The sequence below is a fragment of the Nerophis ophidion genome, linkage group LG28, assembly GCF_033978795.1.
Source record: "Nerophis ophidion isolate RoL-2023_Sa linkage group LG28, RoL_Noph_v1.0, whole genome shotgun sequence".
Classification (NCBI taxonomy): domain Eukaryota; kingdom Metazoa; phylum Chordata; class Actinopteri; order Syngnathiformes; family Syngnathidae; genus Nerophis; species Nerophis ophidion.
Genome location: NC_084638.1, coordinates 26,086,711 through 26,110,404, shown reverse-complemented (window position 1 = coordinate 26,110,404; position 23,694 = coordinate 26,086,711). Strand labels below are relative to the sequence as shown.

Below are 23,694 nucleotides of genomic sequence, written 5' to 3'. Positions count from 1 at the left end.
TATGTTCCGACATATTGTACGAAGTTTATCTTCACTTTTGTTACTCAAATTGGGGAAGAGTTGAGAGTGATTTATAGCGGTGATTTTTGTGATTTTCTAAAGTTGTAGACATTCTCCACATGTGTTTTACGCTGGAAAAGTGCTTGTCCATTCCAACAATTCACGTATGTTCCGACATATTGTACGAAGTTAATCTTCACTTTTGTTATGCAACGTTGGGAGGAGTTGAGAGTGATTTATAGCAGTGATTTTTGTCATTTTCAAAAGTTGCAGACATTCTCCAAGTGTGTTTTCCACTTGAAAAGTGCTTGTTCATCGTAAACATTCATGTATGTTCCGACACATTGTACGAAGTTTATCCACACATCTGTTATGCAACTTTGAGAGGAGTTTACAGCGATTTATCGCGAGAATTTTTGTGATTTTCTAAAGTTGCAGACTTTTTCCGCATGTTTAACAAGTGAAAAATGTTTTTTTATTGTAATTATTTTCGTCTGTTCCGACATATTTTGTACGAAGTTCATCTTCACTTTTGTTATGTAACTTTGGGAGGAGTTGAGAGTGATTTATAGCGGTGATTTTTGTGATTTTCAAAGTTGCAGACATTCTCCACTTGTGTTTTACGATGAAAAAGTGTGTGTCCATCGTAAACATCCACGTATGTTCTGACATATTGTACGAAGTTTATCCTCAATATTGTTATGCAACTTTGGGAGGAGTTGAGAGTTGTTTATAGCGGCGATTTTTGTGATTTTCTAAAGTTGCTGACATTCTCTTTTTGTCTCTTACGCTTGAAAAGCGCTTGTACATCGTAATCATTCACATATGTTCCGACATATTGTACGAAGTTTATCTTCATTTTTGTTATTCAAATTGGGAAGGAGTTTTAGAGTGATTCATAGTGGGGATTTTTTTTGGTAAATGAGAGACGAAAAGAGATTCTCATTACACTTTAAAAAGATGTACTAAAAATATCGGTACTACATTGTAATACTTGTTGTAATAATATAATATCCATTTGATAGTTGTCCCAAATGAGCACAATTTCTCTTTCTTGTGTGTTTTAAAAGTCTTCACAGACGTTTAGTTTTGTGTTATTTTCTCAGGGCAGGCAGCATTTGTTGACATGTCATGTTAGCGTGTTTGTCGACACGTTATGCTAGCTTAAGTGCAGCATGAAGGTTGTCCTAATTGGAGGTGACAGCTGTCTGCTGTGTGATTAGAAGTGTCTTGGCAGCTATTAAATGTTGTGTATGCCAAAAAGTCATGCATGTAGCAAGACTGGGGTGTTCACAGACTAATACGCTTTAGCACAGACATCTTTATTTTTCATAACACAAAACCATTTTTTAGCAATTGTTTCTTGGAAGATGGACCGCCAAAAGGCCAGGGTAGCGTAGTCACATTTTATCGTTAGCATGCCGACAAACAAGCAGTTAGCATATTTGCATTATGTCACCAAGTGTCAAAATCCCTGATTTTTAGGTTTTCATTCCTCAAAATTAGCATAAATACTAGCAGATAGCATCAGCGTGCTAATGTTTGCATGCTGGAATGAGAAAATTTAGCATCATTTGAAGATGGCGACGAAATGAAAAGCCATGTTTCTTAGGTTTAAATGGGAAAAAAATGGCTAAAATGTTCAAATAAAAGCATGCTAATTTTAGCATGCTAATGTGAGAAAAGTTAGTATCCTTTCAAGATGGCTTTTATTATCATCATAACTATTACTATGATTATTACTAATATTATCATCAATTGTTTTACCAGTATTTCTATTACTTTTATTATTATTATTACTATTAATATTATTATTTCTATTAATTTTGACATTATTATTACTACTGTTGTGAATATTACAATTATTACTAGTAGTAGTATTATTACTACTATTATTATTAACACTATTTGTATCATTATTATCACTAATATTATTACTATAATCAAAAATTATATCGTTATTAATATTATTATTATACCATTATTACTATCATTATTATTACTATCAACATTATTCAAATTATTATTATTAATAGTTCTACTGCTAATATTATTACTATTATTATTATTATTATCATTGATACTATAACTACTACTACGAATACCATTATCACTATTACTATTGCAATCACATTATAATTTTTCTTATTATTATGTACATTAATATTATTATTATTAATAAAATTATCACTAGCATTATTATTATTACTACTATCATTATCATTAATACTATAATTACTACTACTAATATCAATATCACTATTATTATTGTCATCACTATTATCATAATTATTAATTGTTACGTACATTAATATTATTATTATTATTTGGACTATTAATAGTAATTATGTTAGTACTATTATCGTTATTACTGCTATTATTAATATCACTATTATTACTACTATTATTATTAACACTACTATATGTCTCTTTATTATTATCACTATTATTATGAATTATATTGTACTATTTCACCGTTATTACTGTCATTATTATTACTATTAATGTTATTACAATTATTACTATTAATAGTATTGCTACTATTGTTATTGTTACTATTAACATTATTACTATGATCAATATTAGTATTATTACTATTATTATCATTATCAGTAATACTATAACTACTACTACTATTGTTATCATTATTATTATTATTGTTTTTGCTATTATCATTATTATTATTATGTTAATTACTTTTATTATTGATAGTATTATGACTATTAATATTGATAGTATTATTACTAATATTATTATATTACTATTATTAATATTGCTATTATTACTACTACTATTATTATTAACACTACTATTGGTATCATTATTATTAGTATCACCATTATTATTACTATTATTATGAATGATATCCTTATTAATATTATTATTTTACCATTATTATTCTCATTATTATTACTATTAATAATATTACAATTATTAATATTAATAGTATTACTACTATTATTATTATCACTATTGTTATTATTATTACTATCATTATCATTAATACTATAACTACTACTACTATTTTTATTATCCTAATTGTTATTATTATTATCACCGTTATTATTATTGTTATTATTATTATTATGATTATTATTATATATGTTTGTGTTTGTCCCCTGCAGATGCGTGGCCCCGTGGCCCCTGAGGGTGGCTGTGAAGCAGACATGAGTGACGGAGACTGGCAGACGCTCCCTTTCTCCAGGGGCTGCAGGTCCAGGTCTAGTCTGCCTGTGGGCCGCTCCGCCACCCAGGACCAGGAGCCGCTTGGTGAGGACTAGGACTACTAGTACTAGTACTAATACTAGTAGTACATGTGGTGTACTGGAAGAAATCAATTAGAAAGAGCTGACTGTCCCTTTTGAGGACGTAGTCTTTGCCTTTAAGTTGCATGTGCCCGTCTTGTCCCATGTTGCGCCCTAAGAAGTGTTTACACGGTAAGTGTTGTCCTTATTATTATGCAGCAGCTTTGATACTTTTCATCAACGCAATCGCCATGTGAAAGCGCTAATTGCTAATCCCTACCACGTGTGTGGCATTTCCAACTGTAAGTTAGCATCCATATTTGCTTTTAACAACACTCAATAAAGGTTTGGGAACATGTGCTACCTGTCCAGGTGTTCTGTACCTGCAGTATGGCGAGCAGACCAAGCAGGTCCACGTGGCCACAGAGATCAGCAGCGAGCGGGACCTGCAGGACCTCTTTGTGGCCGCTTTCCCTCAGCAGCTCACCGCCAACATGCTAAAGTCTCCCAACATGGCCGTCTACGTCAAAGACGCTCGACGCAACCTCTACTTCCACCTGGACGACGTCAGGTCCGCTAGCTCATTTAGCATGCTAACTTATCTTATGTTACTATGCTAATGTTAGCACGCAACCTCTACTTCCATCTGGACGACGTCAGGTCCGCTAGCTCATTTAGCATGCTAACTTATCTTATGTTACTATGCTAATGTTAGCATGCAACCTCTACTTCCACCTGGACGATGTCAGGTCCGCTAGCTCATTTAGCATGCTAACTTATCTTATGTTACTATGCTAATGTTAGCAGCCAGCCTCTACTTCCACCTGGATGACGTCAGGTCCGCTAGCTCATTTAGCATGCTAACTTATCTTATGTTACTATGCTAATGTTAGCATGTAACCTTTACTTCCACCTGGAGGACGTCAGGTCCGCTAGCTCATTTAGCATGCTAACTTATCTTATGTTACTATGCTAATGTTAGCATGCAACCTCTACTTTCACCCGGACGCCGTCAGGTCCGCTAGCTCATTTAGCATGCTAACTTATCTTATGTTACTATGCTAATGTTAGCATGCTAAAGTTGTATGCTAGCTTTTTAGTTCATCTTAGAAGGATGCTAACTTATCTTATATTAGTATGATAATATAGGTTTTAAGCTAACTTTTTAGCTAATTTTGTATGTTTACACCTAAAAATCATGACTTTTGGTACTTGGCGCCATCTTGGAAGTATGCTAACATATTTTATATTAGTATGCTCATGTTAGCATGCTAAAGTGTTATGTTAACTTTTAGGTAATTTTGTATGATTACACCTAAAAATCATGACTTTTGATACTTGGCGCCATCTTCAAAGTACGTTAACGTCTCTTACATTAAGTTAGCATTGTAATTTTTTATGCTATCTTTCTAGCTAATGTTGTATGTTTTAACGTGAAAATCATGGATTTGGATACTTGGTGCCATCTTGAAAGTATGCTAACGTTTTATGTATTATGTTAGCATGTTAACGGTTTTCGCTAGCTTTTTAACTTATTCTCTATGTTTAAACCTAAAAATTATTGGATTTGGATACTTGGCGCCATCTCAAACGTATGCTAATGTCTCTTGTGTTATATTAGCGTGGTATCACTATGCTAAGTTTTTAGCTAATGTTGTGTGTCTAAACCTAAAAATCATGGATTTTGATACTTGGCACCATCTTGAAAGTATGCTAACGTCTCTTGTATTAAGTTAGCATGTCAGCCTGGTAGCATTGTATGCTTGCTTTCTAGCTAATGTTGTGTCTAAACCTATAACTTATGGATTTGGACACTTGGCTCCATCTTGAAAGTATGCTAATGTCTCTTGTATTATGTTAGCCTGGTAGCATTTTATGCTAGCTTTCTAGCTAATGTTGTGTGTCTAAACCTAAAAATCATGGATTTGGATACTCGGCACCATCTTGAAAGTATGCTAATGTTTCTTGTATTATGTTAGCATGTTAGCCTGGTAGCATTTTATGCTAGCTTTCTAGCTAATGTTGTGTGTCTAAACCTATAAAATATAGATTTGGATACTTGGCGCCATCTTGAAAGTATGCTATCGTCTCTTGTGTTATGCTAGCATGTTAGCATGGTAACGTTTTATGCTAGCTTTTTAGCTAATTGCTTATGTTTAAACCTAAAAATCCTTGGATTTGGATACTCTGTGGGAATTTACGAGTTAGCATACGGTTAAGCTGCACTTTGCAGTAACCCCGTGTGACATCTTAATGGTTTTCTCTCTCAAGGTTGCCTCCACACGGACGTGTCACAGCGTGTCTTGTTTACTTGCAGAAACATCTCATCCCGCTCATGTCTGAAGGTTTATCACAAAGATCCATCCCACGTCTTCAACCGCCACCACGCCCGGCCCGCCACCGCAGAAGCCCGGGTGAGTCACTCCCGTCCGCTAACAACTTCTACGAGCACAACAAAGACTTTGAGCATGTCATCAGTAATAGGCTTTACTTGCGCTTATGCATTTCGATCAGGAACACTAAATTAGCTGATTAGCATGCTAAAATGCAAACTGTAACATGCATCAAATACCAACATATTTTACTCTGAGGTGTATACAATGCTAAGTAATCATGCTAAAATGCTAACTGCAATAAGCGTCAAGCACCAAAATATATTACTCTGAGGTGTGTACCTGCTATATTAGCTGATTAGCATGCTATAATGCTAACTGTAACAAGCATCAAGTACCAAAATATATGAAAAATGAGGACATAAAAAGATGACATTTGACCAAAAAACGTGGTTCGACATCTTTGGTCATGTGACGCTAATGGCAAACGTTAGCCAGCTCGTTATTAGCACTTTAGCTCGCCCAACCCTAAGATGAAAAGGTGAAAGGTTGGCGACGTGAGAGGGACTGAGCACGTGCAGAGTGTCACTTCCCCTCCAGCGGACATGTCGGCGGCCTCGTTAAGCAGATTAACGCCAGATGAATGCTAACTGTCAGGCGCTAAACGTCTCATGTTGACAAAATAGTCGCTTCAACTAAGAAAATAGTCCAATCACCTTCAACACGAAACAATAACAAATGAAAAGATGTAAGAACACAATGCTACCTTCTTATTTAGCTGATTAGCATGCTAAAATGCTAAATGTAGCATGCGTCAAATAGCAAAATATATTACTCTGAGGTGTGTACGCCAAAAATGTGTTTCAAATGCTAGCCTGCTAACATTAGCATGCATCTAGCACTAAGATATGACTGCGGTGTATACCTACAAAATGAGCTAAAAAAAAAGCTAATGTTAGCATATTAACGTTAGCATGCTAACCGTTATCATTCATCAAGTAACACAATAGATTTCGCTGAGGTGTTTGCCTGTTAATTAAGCTCAATAAAAGTTAGCATGCTAAAATGCGGACTGTAATTAGTGTCAAGTACCAAAATGTATGTAAATGAGGTGTAAACCTGCTAAGTTAGCATGCTGAAATGCTAACTGTAATATGCGTTATGTACCAAAATATATGACATAGCATGTTTCAAATGCTAGCCTGCTAACATTAGCATGCATCGAGCACTAAAATATGACTGGGGTTCATAACTACAAAATTAGCGGAAAAAAGCTAATGTTAGCATGCTAAAAGTTGTCATTCGTCAAGTAACACAGTAGTTCATGCGGAAGTGTTTACCTGCTAAATAAGCTCAATTAAGGTTAGCATGCTAAAATGCTGACTGTTGTATGCGTCAAGTACCAAAATATATGTCACTGAGGTGTAACGCGCTACATTTACTACTCTGTTACATCTACTTGAGTAACCTTTGGGATAAATTGTACTTCTACAAGTAGTTTTTATGCAGCATACTTTTACTTTTACTTGAGTATATTTATAGAGAAGAAACGCTACTTTTACTCCGCTCCATTTATCTACATTCAGCTCGCTACTCGCTACTTTTTTTTATCGATCTATTAATGTTTGTTTTGGTTAATGACAGAGCTTCAAAGTAGAATCTAGGCATGCCTGCGTTTCACCAATCAAATGCAGTCACTGGTGACGTTGGACCAATCAAACAGAACCAGGCGGTCACGTGACCGTCACACATCGAATCCCACCTAAACAAGTTGAAAAACGTATTGGGGTGTTACCATTTAGTGGTCAACTGTACGGAATATGTACTGTACTGTGTTATCTACTAATAAAAGTTTCAATCAATCAATCAAAAGTGTAAAGGAAAAAATACACTTTTTATTTCAACCGTACTTCCCGTCAAAAGCCTAAAGACTGATCGCACAGTTCCTGTCTTCACAATAAAAGTGCCGCTCCATCGTGCCTGCGCTAACAAAATAAGAGTCTCCGAAAGCCAGCGCAAACAAGCGAGCAAGCTACCGAGTTTGCCGCCAATATATTTCTTGTAAAGTGTATAAAAAGGAAAATGGAAGCTGGACAAATAAGATGCCAAAAACCAAGGACTTTCATGTGGTATTAGACAGAAAGGAGGAACTTTTTTTCTCCTCCATTTGAAAACGTGGACGTCTGATTCCAATCAATGCAAGTCATCAGAATCAGGTAATACACCAACTTATATTCTTGTCTTCATGAAAGATAGGAATCTATATGTTAAACAGGCATGTATATTCATTAAAACACCTTTAACATGTCAACAAAAACGGCAAAATAAATAAATATATATTATATACTGTATATATATATATATATATATATATATATATATATATATATATATATATATATATATATATATGTATATATATTTATATGTATATATGTGGTAGATCACCTCGACTTGGTCATTTATTAAGTAATTGATAAACGTTGAAAAACTTATTGGGGTCTTACCATTTAGTGGTCAATTGTAGGGAATATGTACTGTACTGTACTATCTACTAATACAAGTTTTAATCAATCAATCAATCAAATCAATGAATGCCTACTGAGGCTATGGTGCTGTTAAGTTATTGTGGCTCAATGTGCCATTTTTTAAATTTTATTTTAATGTACTATTATTTAATATATAATATTGTTTTAGTTGCTTAAGAGATATTCCTGGCTCTGAATTTGCTCATTGCTATTTTTATGTTTTTGTGCATTATTTGTTGCCGTAATCAGGTTACTCATCAGTTACTCAGTACTTGAGTAGTTTTTTCACAACATACTTTTACTTTTACTCAAGTAAATATTTGGGTGACTACTCCTTACTTTTACTTGAGTAATACATCTCTAAAGTAACAGTACTCTTACTTGAGTACAATTTCTGGCTACTCTACCCACCTCTGCTGAGGTGTATACCTCCTAAATTAGCCAGTTAGCATGCTGAAATGCTAACTGTAACATGCGTCAAATACCAAAATATATTACTTAAATGTGTTTCAAATGCTAGCCTGCTAACATTAGCATGCATCAAGCACTAAAATATGACTGAGGTGCATACCTACAAAATTAGCTAAACAAGCTAATGTTAGCATGCTAACGGTTATCATTCGTCTAGTAACACAATAGTTCATGCGGAAGTGTTTACCTGTTAATTAAGCTCAATAAAAGTTAGCATGCTAAAATGCTAACTGTAATAAGTGTCAAGTACCAAAATATATGTCACAGTCAGTGTGTATTATGTGTGTATAGCAGTCAGTGTGTGTTGGACCATCAACAAAGCACCACACTTTATCAGTATCATGTGCGGTGTGTCAGGTGGCGTACGGCAGTCACAGTCCCGTCCACACGCTGTCATCGCCCGGCCGAGCCGCCATGTCGCCCCCTATGGTGCGCTCCATGCCCTCCTCGCCCTCCAGGTTGGCCTACAGTGGGAGGAGCTCCCCGGGCCTGGGGGCGGGGTTGGGGGCGGATGCCTTGCTCAGGGACCGGCTGTCTGGGGCGGGGCGGTCCGGCAGCCTGAGCAGCAGCAGCGCCATACTGGAGAGGAGGGATGTCAAACCTGGTGAGAAATGCATTCTTCAACATACCTGCTACCTGTGCTGTACATTGAAAATACAAAACCTTAGCATGCTAACGTTGTTTTGTCATAATAGGAACAGTTAGCATGCTAACGTTGTTTTGTCATAATAGGAACAGTTAGCATGCTAACAAAAGGGAAACATGTCTGAAAATCCATGAATTGTAGCTGTGTATATGTAAAATTAGCAAAAATGCTAGCATAAAGCGTTAGCATGCTAACGTTGTTTTGTTATAAAAGGAACAGTTAGCATACTTACAAAAGTGAGACATGTCCGAAAACCCATGAATTTTAGCTGTGTATGTATAAAATTAGCAAAAATGCTAGCATAAAATGTTAGCACGCTAACATTGTTTTGTTATAATTGGAACAGTTAGCATACTCACAATAGAGAGACATGTCTGAAAACCCATGAATTGTAGGTGTGTACTTGTAAAATTAACAAAAATGTTAGCATGCTAAGGTTTTGTTATAGTAGGAATGGTTAGCAGGCTTACAAAAGTGAGACATGTCTGAAAACCCATGAATTTTAGCTGTGTATGTATAAAATTGACAAAACAATGTTAGCATGCTAACATTGTTTTGTTATAGTAGGAACAGTTAGCATACTTACAAAAGTGAGACATGTCTGAAAACCCATGAATTGTAGGTATGTACTTGTAAAATTAACAAAAATGTTAGCATGCTAAGGTTTTGTTATAGTAGGAATGGTTAGCAGGCTTACAAAAGTGAGACATGTCTGAAAACCCATGAATTTTAGCTGTGTATGTATAAAATTAGCAAAAATGCTACCATAAAACGTTAGGATGCTAACATTGTTTTGTTATAGTAGGAACAGTTAGCATACTTACAAAAGTGAGACATGTCCGAAAACCCATGAATTTTAGCTGTGTATGTATAAAATTAGCAAAAATGCTAGCATAAAATGTTAGCACGCTACCATTGTTTTGTTATAATTGAAACAGTCAGCATACTCACAATAGGGAGACATGTCTGAAAACCCATGAATTGTAGGTATGTACTTGTAAAATTAACAAAAATGTTAGCATGCTAAGGTTTTGTTATAGTAGGAGTGGTTAGCACGCTTACAAAAGTAAGACATGTCCGAAAACCCATGAATTTTAGCTGTGTATGTATAAAATTAGCAACAATGCTAGCATAAATGTTAGCATGCTAACATTGTTTTGTTATAGTAGGAACAGTTAGCATACTTACAAAAGTGAGACATGTCCGAAAAGCCATGAATTTTAGCTGTGTATGTATAAAATTAGCAAAAATGCTAGCATAAAATGTTAGCACGCTACCATTGTTTTGTTATAATTGAAACAGTCAGCATACTCACAATAGGGAGACATGTCTGAAAACCCATGAATTGTAGGTATGTACTTGTAAAATTAACAAAAATGTTAGCATGCTAAGGTTTTGTTATAGTAGGAATGGTTAGCAGGCTTACAAAAGTGAGACATGTCTGAAAACCCATGAATTTTAGCTGTGTATGTATAAAATTAGCAAAAATGCTACCATAAAACGTTAGGATGCTAACATTGTTTTGTTATAGTAGGAACAGTTAGCATACTTACAAAAGTGGGACATGTCTGAAAACCCATGAATTTTAGCTGTGTATGTATAAAATTAGCAAAAATGCTAGCATAAAATGTTAGCACGCTACCATTGTTTTGTTATAATTGAAACAGTCAGCATACTCACAATAGGGAGACATGTCTGAAAACCCATGAATTGTAGGTATGTACTTGTAAAATTAACAAAAATGTTAGCATGCTAAGGTTTTGTTATAGTAGGAGTGGTTAGCACGCTTACAAAAGTAAGACATGTCCGAAAACCCATGAATTTTAGCTGTGTATGTATAAAATTAGCAACAATGCTAGCATAAATGTTAGCATGCTAACATTGTTTTGTTATAGTAGGAACAGTTAGCATACTTACAAAAGTTAGACATGTCCGAAAAGCCATGAATTTTAGCTGTGTATGTATAAAATTAGCAACAATGCTAGCATAAATGTTAGCATGCTAACATTGTTTTGTTATAGTAGGAACAGTTAGCATACTTACAAAAGGGAGACATGTCTGAAAAGCCATGAATTATAGCTGTGTACGTACAAAATTAGCAAAAATGCTAGCATAACGTGTTAGCATGATATAGTAAAATTTAGCATACTTCTAAGCATCAAAATCCTTGGAAGAAGTTAGCGTACTTCTAATTGGGCGCCCAAAGAAATGAGGTCAATGTTAGCATCTGAGCTAACATTGTTGTGTTGTGTCAGATGATGAGGAGGTAAACAACAAGAAGAAGAAGACGGCCATGGCCCTGGTGCTGCGTGCAGATGGAGGACTACATTACCCAGAATCCCTCAGCAGCGTGGCTTCCTGCCAGAGCAGTTGTGCTTCTTCTTCAGTGTCAGCAGCAGGGGTGCAGGACTGTGGGGACTGTGGGCTCTCTGGCACCTCCGCTGGCATGCAGCAGTACCGCGCCTCCATCACACCTCTGCACACCTTGGAACACCAAACACAATCCTCACACAGGTACTACTACTACTATTATCGTTATTATTATTTTAATATCATACTTATTATTCTTTTTATTATTATTCTCATAATTACTATTATCATAATTATATTGTTATTATTATATTTTATAATACTACTAAAATATTAATACTATGTAATATTTATTATCATTATTGTCTAGCTAGCAACTAACAGTTAGCGCTGTAGTTGCCAGCTAGCGATTAGTAGCGCTAGCTATCAGCTAGCGATTAGTAGCACTAGCTACCCGCTCGCGATTAGCACACTAGTTAGTTCCTGACTAGCGATTAGCGCTGTTGTTGACATGTAGCAATTAGCCCTCTCATTGGCAGCTAGCGATTAGCAGCGCTAGTTATCTGTGCTGTACATTGAAAAGGTTTTCTTCTGGCAGACAAAGAGGAAACAGGAAGTACGCCGACGGCCAACAAACCCCGCCCCCTTCCCCTCAAAGAGTGAAAGAAGAGAAGTTGGCCAAGCAGATCATCGGAGGTTTAGGTCTGGTCTCCGCTTCCAGGCATACACCTTCAAGGCGGGAAAGTCAGGCCGTTGCCGTGGAGACCGTGAGCAGGAGCAGAGGAAGTGGCTCCTCCTCTTCCTCCTCCTCCGTCTTTCTGGACTTTGGCCCCGCCCCCTCTGAACCGCTGAGTCACATGACCGCCTTCCACGCTCAGAGGTACTTTTTCATCAAATACTTGTATATTTAGTAGTACTACTATGTTTGTATATTTAGTAGTACTACTATGTTTGTATATTTAGTAGTACTACTATGTTTGTATATTTAGCCGTACTACTATGTTTGTATATTTAGTCGTACTACTATGTTTGTATATTTAGTCGTACTACTATGTTTGTATATTTAGTAGTACTACTATATTTGCATATTTAGTAGTAGTACTATGTTTGTATATTTATTTGTACTACTATTTTTGTATATTTAATAGTACTGTTACTATTACGATAATAATATTTAGTACTATAACGTGTGTTCTATAGTAAGTGTAAAATATGAGACTGAGGGCCATGTGTATGTACTGTTCCAGTGAGAGACTGAGGGCCATGTGTATAATATGTTCCGGTGGAAGACTGTGGGCCATGTGTATAATATGATCCAGTGAGAGACTTAGGGCCATGTGTATAATATGATCCAGTGAGAGACTGAGGGCCATGTGTATAATATGTTCCAGTGAGAGACTGAGGGCCATGTGTATAATATGTCCCAGTGAGAGACTGAGGGCCATGTGTATAATATAATCCAGTGAGAGACTGAGGGCCATGTGTATAATATGTTTCAGTGAGAGACTGAGGGCCATGTGTATAATATATTCCAGTGAGAGACTGAATGCCATGTGTATAATATGTCCCAGTGAGAGACTTAGGGCCATGTGTATAATATGTTCCAGTGAGAGACTGAGGGCCTTGTGTATAATATGTTCCGGTGGAAGACTGAGGGCCATGTGTATAATATGGTTAAGTGAGAGACTGTGGGCCATGTGTATAATATGTCCCAGTGAGAGACTGCAGGCAATGTGTATAATATGATCCAGTGAGAGACTGAGGGCCATGTGTATAATATATTCCAGTGAGAGACTGAGGGTTATGTGTACAATATGTCCCAGTGAGAGACTGAGGGCCATGTGTATAATATGTTCCAGTGAGAGACTGAGGACCATGTGTACAATATGTCCCAGTGAGAGACTGAGGGTCATGTGTATAACCTGTTCCAGTGAGAGACTGAGGGCCATGTGTATGATATGTCCCAGTGAGAGACTGAGGGCCATGTGTATAATATGATTAAGTGGGAGACTGTGGGCCATGTGTATAATATGTCCCAGTGAGAGACTGCAGGCAATGTGTATAATATGATCCAGTGAGAGACTGAGGGCCATGTGTATAATATATTCCAGTGAGAGACTGAGGGTTATGTGTACAATATGTCCCAGTGAGAGACTGAGGGCCATGTGTATAATATGTTCCAGTGAGAGACTGAGGACCATGTGTACAATATGTCCCAGTGAGAGACTGAGGGTCATGTGTATAACCTGTTCCAGTGAGAGACTGAGGGCCATGTGTATGATATGTCCCAGTGAAGGACTGAGGGCCATGTGTATGATATGTCCCAGTGAGAGACTGAGGGTCATGTGTATAACCTGTTCCAGTGAGAGACTGAGGGCCATGTGTATGATATGTCCCAGTGAGAGACTGAGGGCCATGTGTATGATATGTCCCAGTGAGAGACTGAGGGTCATGTGTATAACCTGTTCCAGTGAGAGACTGAGGGCCATGTGTATGATATGTCCCAGTGAGAGACTGAGGGCCATGTGTATGATATGTCCCAGTGAGAGACTGAGGGTCATGTGTATAATATGTTCCAGTGAGAGACTGAGGGCCATGTGTATAATAGGATCCAGTGAGAGACTGAGGTTCATGTATATAATATGTTCCAGTGAGAGACTGAGGGCCATGTGTATGATATGTTCCAGTGAGAGATGGAGGACCATGTGTATGATATGTCCCAGTGAGAGACTGAGGGCCATGTGTATAATATAATCCAGTGAGAGACTGAGGGCCATGTGTATAATATGTTCCAGTGAGAGACTGAAGGCCATGTGTATAATATGTCCCAGTGAGAGACTTAGGGCCATGTGTATAATATGTTCCAGTGAGAGACTGAGGGCCATGTGTATAATATGTTCCGGTGGAAGACTGAGGGCCATGTGTATAATATGATTAAGTGAGAGACTGTGGGCCATGTGTATAATATGTCCCAGTGAGAGACTGCAGGCAATGTGTATAATATGATCCAGTGAGAGACTGAGGGCCATGTGTATAATATATTCCAGTGAGAGACTGAGGGTTATGTGTACAATATGTCCCAGTGAGAGACTGAGGGCCATGTGTATAATATGTTCCAGTGAGAGACTGAGGACCATGTGTACAATATGTCCCAGTGAGAGACTGAGGGTCATGTGTATAACCTGTTCCAGTGAGAGACTGAGGGCCATGTGTATTATATGTCCCAGTGAGAGACTGAGGGCCATGTGTATAATATGATTAAGTGGGAGACTGTGGGCCATGTGTATAATATGTCCCAGTGAGAGACTGCAGGCAATGTGTATAATATGATCCAGTGAGAGACTGAGGGCCATGTGTATAATATATTCCAGTGAGAGACTGAGGGTTATGTGTACAATATGTCCCAGTGAGAGACTGAGGGCCATGTGTATAATATGTTCCAGTGAGAGACTGAGGACCATGTGTACAATATGTCCCAGTGAGAGACTGAGGGTCATGTGTATAACCTGTTCCAGTGAGAGACTGAGGGCCATGTGTATGATATGTCCCAGTGAGAGACTGAGGGCCATGTGTATGATATGTCCCAGTGAGAGACTGAGGGTCATGTGTATAACCTGTTCCAGTGAGAGACTGAGGGCCATGTGTATGATATGTCCCAGTGAGAGACTGAGGGCCATGTGTATGATATGTCCCAGTGAGAGACTGAGGGCCATGTGTATGATATGTCCCAGTGAGAGACTGAGGGCCATGTGTATGACATGTCCCAGTGAGAGACTGAGGGCCATGTGTATGATATGTCCCAGTGAGAGACTGAGGGTCATGTGTATAACCTGTTCCAGTGAGAGACTGAGGGCCATGGAGGAACAGATCTCCAGTCTAGCAGGACTGGTCCAACATGTTTTGTCCACAGGAGACAAGAAGACGTGTGTCAGGTCAGTCTTCATCACTCATTATTATTATTACATCATTATTACATTATTATTTAAACATGACATCATCAATCCATTATGAGGAGGAGGTGACTTGTTGAAGGTCAACTTTGTCTTCTTTGTTTGTGTGTGTGTGTGTTTGTGTGTTTAATTTTTTGTGTTTGTTTGTGGGTGGGTGTTTTTTTGGTTTGTGTGTGGGTGTGTTTGTGTGTGTGTTTGATTGTGTCTGTTTGTGTGTTTGTTTATTTGTGTGTTTGTTTATTTGTGTTTGTACTTGTGTTTGTTTGTTTTTCGTGTGTGTTTGTTTGGTGGTTTGTGTGTGTGTGTGTTTTTGTTGGTTTGTGTGTTTGTTTGTTTTTGTGTGTGTGTTTGTTTGTGTCTGGTTTTTGATTGTGTGGGTGTGTGTTTGTATGTTTGTTTGTTTTGTGTGTGTTTGTCTTTGTTTGTTTGTGTGTTTGTTTGTTTGTTTGTGTTTTTGTGTGTGTGTTTGTTTGTTTGTTTGTGTTTTTGTGTGTGCGTTGTTTGGGTGTGTGTGTTTGTTTCTGTGTGTGTGTGTTTGTGTGGGTGTGTTTGTTTGTGGGTGGGTGTTTTTTTGGTTTGTGTGTGTTGTGTGGGTGTGTTTGTGTGTGTGTGTGTGTGTGTTTGATTGTGTCTGTTTGTGTGTTTTTTGTTTGTTTGTGTGTTTGTTTATTTGTGTTTGTACATGTGTTTGTTTGTTTTTCGTGTGTGTTTGTTTGTTGGTTTGTGTGTGTGTGTGTTTTTGTTGGTTTGTGTGTGTGTTTGTTTGTTTTTGTGTGTGTGTTTGTTTGTGTCTGTTTTTTGATTGTGTGGGTGTGTGTTTGTATGTTTGTTTGTTTTGTGTGTGTTTGTCTTAGTTTGTGTGTGTCTGTGTTTTTTGTGTGTGTTTGTTTGTGTTTTTGTGTGTGCGTTGTTTGGGTGTGTGTGTTTGTGTTTTTTTGTGTGTGTGTGTTTATTTGTTTCTGTGTGTGTGTGTTTGTGTGGGTGTGTTTGTGTGTGTGTGTGTGTGTGTGTGTGTGTGTGTGTGTGTGTGTGTGTGTGTGTGTGTGTGTGTGTGTGTGTGTGTGTGTGTGTGTTTGTGTTTGCAGCGAGAGCAGAGAAAAAAGTCCAGCAGGTGAGTTGTCATCTGGTTATCACAATGTGTGTACTTCACACACATGTACCTTCACAATATGTTTCACATTTGTACATGAAATAAAACAAGTTAAAATTAAAACATTTCTAGGTGTGTATGCACACACACACACACATATATATATATATATATATATATATATATATATATATATATATATATATATATATATATATATATATATATACATACATACATGAATAAATATATAAACATATATTTGTATGTATGTATCATAACAATACTACATTATAAGGAGTAATGCTCAAAGTGTAGTAAAGTTGTAGCGTGTTGTCGGGTCAACAGTTGTGATGACGGACAGAACAGGTCCCGCCTCCCTGGCTGGTCAGGCTCCGCCCACCGAGAGCAAAGCCCTGCAGGGTTTGGCGCAGCTGAGAAGAAGTGTGTGTGACCTTCGACTGCAGCTGACTCACCTCAGACACCTGCAGGTAAACAGGAAGTCAATCATCCATCTTATTTTCTTCTTTGTAATTGTGTTCATATATTTGTCTTGTTCACATCAACAATATGACAGGATTTACTCACAATAACGTGCTAATTATGATAATATTCATATAGTATTTATGTTTTTAAAAAGTGTAAATAACAAATATTAGTATTAGTTATCAACACCTGAGGCAGTACGATAGCACGCCAAACCAGGCTTAGGTCAGGCTGATTACAAAATAAATACTTATTTATATATTATGCACAACAAAGTACTCATAGAAATGTCATTTAGAAAAGTAGTATGCTGAAATGGGACAAAATTAGAGGGATTAATAATGTTTGCATTATTACTAAATGTGTCAATTAGTTAAAATATTTATAGTATTTCATATAAAAGTACATTTAATTAATTATTTAAATATGATTATTTTTTTAATAATTGAATTCATCCATCCATTTTCTACCGCCTGTCCCTTTCGGGGTAGCGGGGGCTGCTGTAGCCTATCTCAGCTGTAGGTTCATGATAGTTTTAATTAGTTACTTCATGATAACAACTGATTAACTTATGCATTGCAAGTCAATCAATAATAAATCAATTAAGACATCATTAGGACATTATAAATCAATTAATAATAAATCAATTAAAACATCATCAAACATAATAAATCAATAATAAATCAATTAAAAACATCACCAATACATTAAAATTAAAGTGAAAAAGTTAAAGTAGCAATGATTGTCACACACACAGACAAGATGTGGTGAAAGGATTCTCTGCATTTGAGCCATCACCCTTGTTCACCCTCTAGGAGGTGAGGGGAGCAGCGGGCAGCAGCCGTAGCCCCGCCCGGGAATCATTTATGGTGATTTAACCCCCAATTCCAAGCCTTGAGGCTGAGTGCCAAGCAGGGAGGTAATGGCTCCCACTTTTATAGTCTTTGGTATGACTCGGCCGGGGTTTGAACTCACAACCTACCCATCTCAGGGCGGACACTCTAACCCAGGGGTGCCCATTACGTCGATCGCGAGCTACCAGTCGACCGCGGGGGGTGTGTCAGTCGATCTCCAGCCAGGCTTTTAAAAAAAATAGACCTAAAAATGAGTGATCATCAATCTTCACCAAGACGTCACTTAAATGACATTCACGGTACCGGAGGGTCTTGTGAGATGACGCTGGCTGCTGCAAGATCATTATTATGAAAATATGACCGAGAGGAAGGCGAGAAACACTTTTTATTTCAACAGACACTCGCGCCGTACCTTCCGTCAAAACTCTAAAGGCCGACTGCACATTTCCTATCTTCACAATAAAAGCCCTGCTTCATGCTGCCTGCGCTAACTAAATACAGAGTCTCGGAAAACTGGCGTGCACAAGCGATCCCTCAGAAAGCTGGCGTGCACAGCTTTCCGAGATTCTTATTTTGTTAGCGCAGGCAGCATGAAGCAGGGCTTTTATTGTGAAGATAGGAAATGTGCAGTCGGCCTTTAGAGTTTTGACGGAAGGGACGGCGCGAAAGTCTGTTGAAGTAAAAAGTGTTTCTCGCCTTCCTCTCTGTCATTTGTTCATAATAATGAACTGGCAGCAGCCAGCGTCATCTCACAAGACCCTCGGGTGCCGTGAATGTCAATCAAGCAAGCTACGGAATTTGCCGCCAATGTTTTTCTTGTAAAGTGTATGGAAGCTGGATGAATTAGATGCCAAAAACCAACCACTTTCATGTGGTATTGTACAGAAAGGACAACTTTTTTTCTCCTCCATTTGAAAATGTGGGCGTTATCATCATTACTGTCTGATTCCAATCAATGCAAGTCATCAGAATCAGGTAATACACCAACTTATATTCTTGTCTTTGTGAAAGAAAGACATCTATATGTGTTACACATGCTTGTATTATCATTAAACACATTTAACTTGTTTACAAAAATGTCTCTTTCATAAATAAATAAATATAAATGATATATATAAATGAGGTAGATCCCCTCGAGTTGGTCAATTGAAAAGTAGCTCGCCTGCAGAAAAAGTGTGGGCACCCCTGCTCTAACCAATACATTGTAATTCAATTAATAATAAATCAATTAAAAGCATCACCAATACATTATAAGTCAATTAATAATAAATCAATTAAAACATAATCAATACAAGTCAATTAATAATACATCAATTAAAATATCATCAAAACTTTATAAGTCAATTAATAATAAATCAATTAAAAACATCACAAATAATTACAATTAATCTAATAATAAATCAATTAAAACATCATCAATGCGTTATATGTAAATTAATAATAAATCAATCAAAACATCATCAAGACATTATGAATTAATTAATAATAAATCAATCAAAACATCATCAAGACATTATGAATTAATTAATAATAAATCAATTAATACATCACCAATACATTATACGTAAGTTAATAATAAATCAATTAAAACATCAAGACAATTAATCATAACTCAAATAATAATGAAGCAATCATTAATAAATCAATTAAAACATCGGTACATTATAAGAAAAGTAATATATCGCATACATTATAAGTCAATTTAAAAAAAATCAATTAAAACATCATCAATACATTATAAGTAAATTAATAATAGATCAATTTTAAAAAAATCACCAATACATTATTGGTAAATTTATAATAAATCAATTAAAACATCATCAAGACATTATAAATTAATTGAAAAACATCACCAATACATTATAAGTCAATTATTGATAAATCAATTAAAACATCAATACATTATAAGAAAACTAATAAAATATCAATTAAAAACATCACATATACATTATAAGTCAATTTATAATAAATCTATTAAAACATCATCAAGACACTATGAGCTAATTAATAATAGATCAATTAAAAACATCACCAATACATTATACGTAATTTAATAATAAATCCATTAAAACATCATCAAGACATTATAAATCCATTAATAATAAATCAATTAAAAACATCACCAACACATTATAGGTCAATTAATGATAAATCAAATAAAACATCATCAATACAAGTCAATTAATAATAAATCAATTAAATATCAATACATTATAATTCCATTAATAATAAATCAATTAAAAACATCACAAATATCTACAGTTAATTTAATAATAAATCAATTAAGACATCATCAATGCGTTATATGTAAATTAATAATAAATCAATCAAAACATTATCAATATATTATGAATTAATTAATAATTAATCAATTAAAAACAAATACCAATACATTATGAATCAATTATTAATAAATCAATTAAAACATCAATACATTATAAGCTAATTAATAATAGATCAATTAAAAACATCACCAATACATTATACATAAACTAATAATTAATCAATTAAAATATCATCAATACATTATAAGTCAATAATAAATCAATTAAAAACATCACAAATAATTACAAGTAATTCAATAATAAATCAATAAAACATCATCAATACGTTATATGTAAATTAATAATAAATCAATCAAGACATTATGAATGAATTAATAATAAATCAGTCAAAACATCACCTATTTATTATATGTAAATTAATAATAAATCAATTAAAACATCATCAAAACATTATAAATCAATTAGTAATAAATCAAGTAAAAACCTCACCAAGTCCACACACTGACTGCTCCCATGCCGGTCTTTGCCTTTCTCCTGTCCAAGACCATTAAAAATCTGCTTTTGCTGCCCCTCGCCTGCCCTCTCTGCACCCCGGGGTCACTCTAACCTCGGGGGTCACAACATCCCTCCCCTGCACACCTGCACAGGTGTCGCAGCAGCAGAGCACCAGGTCCATGCTGCGGATGGCCGAGCAGGAGCTGGTCTTGCTCATGTCCGAGCGCTGGTCTCAGACTGAGGACAGGACTTGTGGACCACGAGCCCAGATGGAGGAGGAGAGACTGCACTACCTGGCCACTGAGGAGAGCATCCTGCAACAACTCAGGTAGACCCAGGTCCTTCTCTAGTCCACAACTCAGGTTGACCCAGGTCCTTCTCTAGTCCACAACTCAAGTAGACCCAGGTCCTTCTCTAGTCCACAACTCAGGGAGACCCAGGTCCTTCTCTAGTCCACATCTCAGGTAGACCCAGGTCCTTCTCTAGTCCACAACTCAGGTAGAGACCCAGGTCCTTCTCTAGTCAACAATTCAGGTAGAGACCCAGGTCCTTCTCTAGTCAACAATTCAGGTAGACCCAGGCCCTTCTCTAGTCCACAACTCAGGTAGACCCAGGTCCTTCTCTAGTCCACATCTCAGGTAGACCCAGGTCCTTCTCTAGTCCACAACCCAGGTCCTTCTCTAGTCCATATCTCAGGTAGACCCAGGTCCTTCTCTAGTCCACAACTCAGGTAGAGACCCAGGTCCTTCTCTAGTCAACAATTCAGGTAGACCCAGGTTTTTCTCTAGTCCACAACTCAGGTAGACCCAGGTCCTTCTCTTGTCAACAACTCAGGTAGATTCAGGTCCTTCTCTAGTCCACAACTCAGGTAGACTCAGGTCCTTCTACACTAAGCCGACTAAGGTTATCCAGTGTCCCAAGTCTCTCCGAGACAATACCGGATCCTGGTGTCTTGAATTTGTCCGAGACCAAACCGGACCCCGGTGTCCCAAGTCTGTTTGAGACAAAACCATACCCAGGTGTCCCAAGTCTGTCCGAGACAAAACTGGATCCCGGTGTCCTGAATCTGTCCGAGACAAAACCGGACCCTGGTGTCCCAAGTCTGTCCAAAACAAAACCGGACCACGGTGTCCCGTGTCTGTCCAGGACAAAACCGGTCCCCGGTGTCCCGAGTCTGACCGAGACAAAACCGGTCCCCGGTGTTCCGAGTCTGTCCGAGACAAAAGTGGAACCCGGCGTCCCGTGCCTGTCCGAGACAAAACCGGTGTCCTGAGTCAGTCCGAGACAAAACCGGACTCTGGTGTCCCGAGTCTGTCCGAGAAAAAATCAAACCTTGGTGTCCTGAATCTGTCCGAGACAAAACCGGACCTTGGTGTCCCGAGTCCGTCCAAGACAAAATTGAACCTTGGTGTCCCGAATCTGTCCAAGACAAAACTGGACCCCGGTGTCTCGAGTGTGTCCGAGACAAAATCGAACATTGGCGTCCTAAATCTGCGCACCGCGGTGTCCCAAGTCTGTCCGAGACAAAACCGGACCCCGGTGTCCCAAGTCTGTCCGAGACAAAACCAGATCCCGGTGTCCCGAGTTTGTCTGAGACAAAACCAGATCCCGGTGTCCCGAGTCTGTCTGAGACAAAACCAGACCCTGGCGTTCCAAGTCTGTCCGAGACAAAACCGGACCCCGGTGTCCCAAGTCTGTCCGAGACAAAACCAGACCCCGGTGTGCCGAGGCAGAACCAGATCCCGGTGTGCCGAGTCTATTCGAGACAAACCCCCTTCGACGTGTCCATGGTGCTGCTTCAGCATCTCTGCTTTGTCCCTGGCAGCCACCTGGAGGCGTACGTGAGTCGCTTGCAGACCAGCGGTGTTTCTTTCCCTGCCCACGTGCCCACGGCCCTCAGGGACGTGGAGGAGGGGGCGGTGAACCTGCGCAGAGTCGGCCAGACCCTCGCCACCCTGAAAGGTCAGTGGAGTCCAATGTGGAGACTGGGTTGAAGGGAAATGTGCAACTACCAAACCTTTTGGTATTACTGGGACCACTTGGGTTCTTTTGCAATCCCCCAGACCTGTCTAGGACCTAAAGGTTTCAGTTCTGACCTCATAGTTGCTACTTAAAGGACCACAGTCCTGGTTGTTTGTCCTCCAGAAGAGTTTCCAGAACTGCAAGTGAAGATGCGCTCAATGCTCCGGTTGGAGATGGATGCGGTTCGGTTTTTGAAGGAGGAGCCCCACAAGATGGACTCCATGTTGAAGAGGGTCAAAGCCCTGACCGAGGCTCTCAGCTCCCTCCGCAGGTACTTCCCCCCCGCTTTCCTTCCTTCTCCAAGCCTCCCACTCGCATCTCTTTTCTTCATCAGATCTGTGTCGGAACCAAGTCCCCCAGCCAGGGGGGAGTCCGGAAGAGTCCCAGAAGCGCACCAGGAGCGGAGTCCGCACACCTCCCCAAAACCGCAGCCCCGAAACCGCGCTCCACCTGGTCTACCTTCCACTTTAGCACAGCCTGAGCTGGGGTTTGCGGGCCCGGGTTCTCCGGTCTCAACACGCAGAGTGAAGACCACCGTGATCCAAGCCCACCAGCACAGTCCACCCCTGACACCAACCCACGGACGAGACCTGCCAACCGTGGCCAAGGTAGCTTTCGAAAAGAGCTGAACAAGAAATGCAAACTATGCACGTAATACTAATGGTAGCATGTGTCCAATACCAAAATATATCACTCTGTGATGAATGTGTGAAAATTGTCTTTAAAAATTTTAGCATGCTAACGTTAGCATACATAAAGCACCAAACTATGAATAGTGTATACCTATAAAAAAAATGCTAACAGGTAGCATTCGTCAAGTGACAAAATATTCAACGCTGAGGTGTATACCTGCAAACTTAGCAAAAATAAATAAATAGCTAGCATGCTAACAGGTAGCATTCGTCAAGTAACAAAATATTAGACGCTGAGGTGTATACGTGCAAACTTAGCAAAAATAAATAAATAGCTAACATGCTAA

General features: G+C 38.1%; 1 protein-coding gene across 7 annotated transcripts in view; it reads left to right on the top strand.

The window, feature by feature from the left end:
• Window positions 1-23,694, top strand: part of LOC133545108 (sickle tail protein homolog) — an 80,771-nt gene that overhangs the window by 37,325 nt on the left and 19,752 nt on the right. For all 7 annotated transcript variants that reach the window (XR_009804729.1, XR_009804728.1, XR_009804730.1 and 4 more), the window contains 13 exons: window positions 3,126-3,270; window positions 3,618-3,816; window positions 5,563-5,659; window positions 8,935-9,181; window positions 11,479-11,737; window positions 12,132-12,413; window positions 15,373-15,465; window positions 16,569-16,594; window positions 16,922-17,064; window positions 20,846-21,021; window positions 22,519-22,655; window positions 22,839-22,986; window positions 23,050-23,323. Coding sequence is in view for 4 of the 7 variants with exons in the window: in XM_061890453.1 (XP_061746437.1) it covers window positions 3,126-3,270; window positions 3,618-3,816; window positions 5,563-5,659; window positions 8,935-9,181; window positions 11,479-11,737; window positions 12,132-12,413; window positions 15,373-15,465; window positions 16,569-16,594; window positions 16,922-17,064; window positions 20,846-21,021; window positions 22,519-22,655; window positions 22,839-22,986; window positions 23,050-23,323 (2,226 nt within the window). In the remaining 3 variants the exon portion in view is untranslated. The remainder of the gene's footprint in view (window positions 1-3,125; window positions 3,271-3,617; window positions 3,817-5,562; window positions 5,660-8,934; window positions 9,182-11,478; window positions 11,738-12,131; window positions 12,414-15,372; window positions 15,466-16,568; window positions 16,595-16,921; window positions 17,065-20,845; window positions 21,022-22,518; window positions 22,656-22,838; window positions 22,987-23,049; window positions 23,324-23,694) is intronic.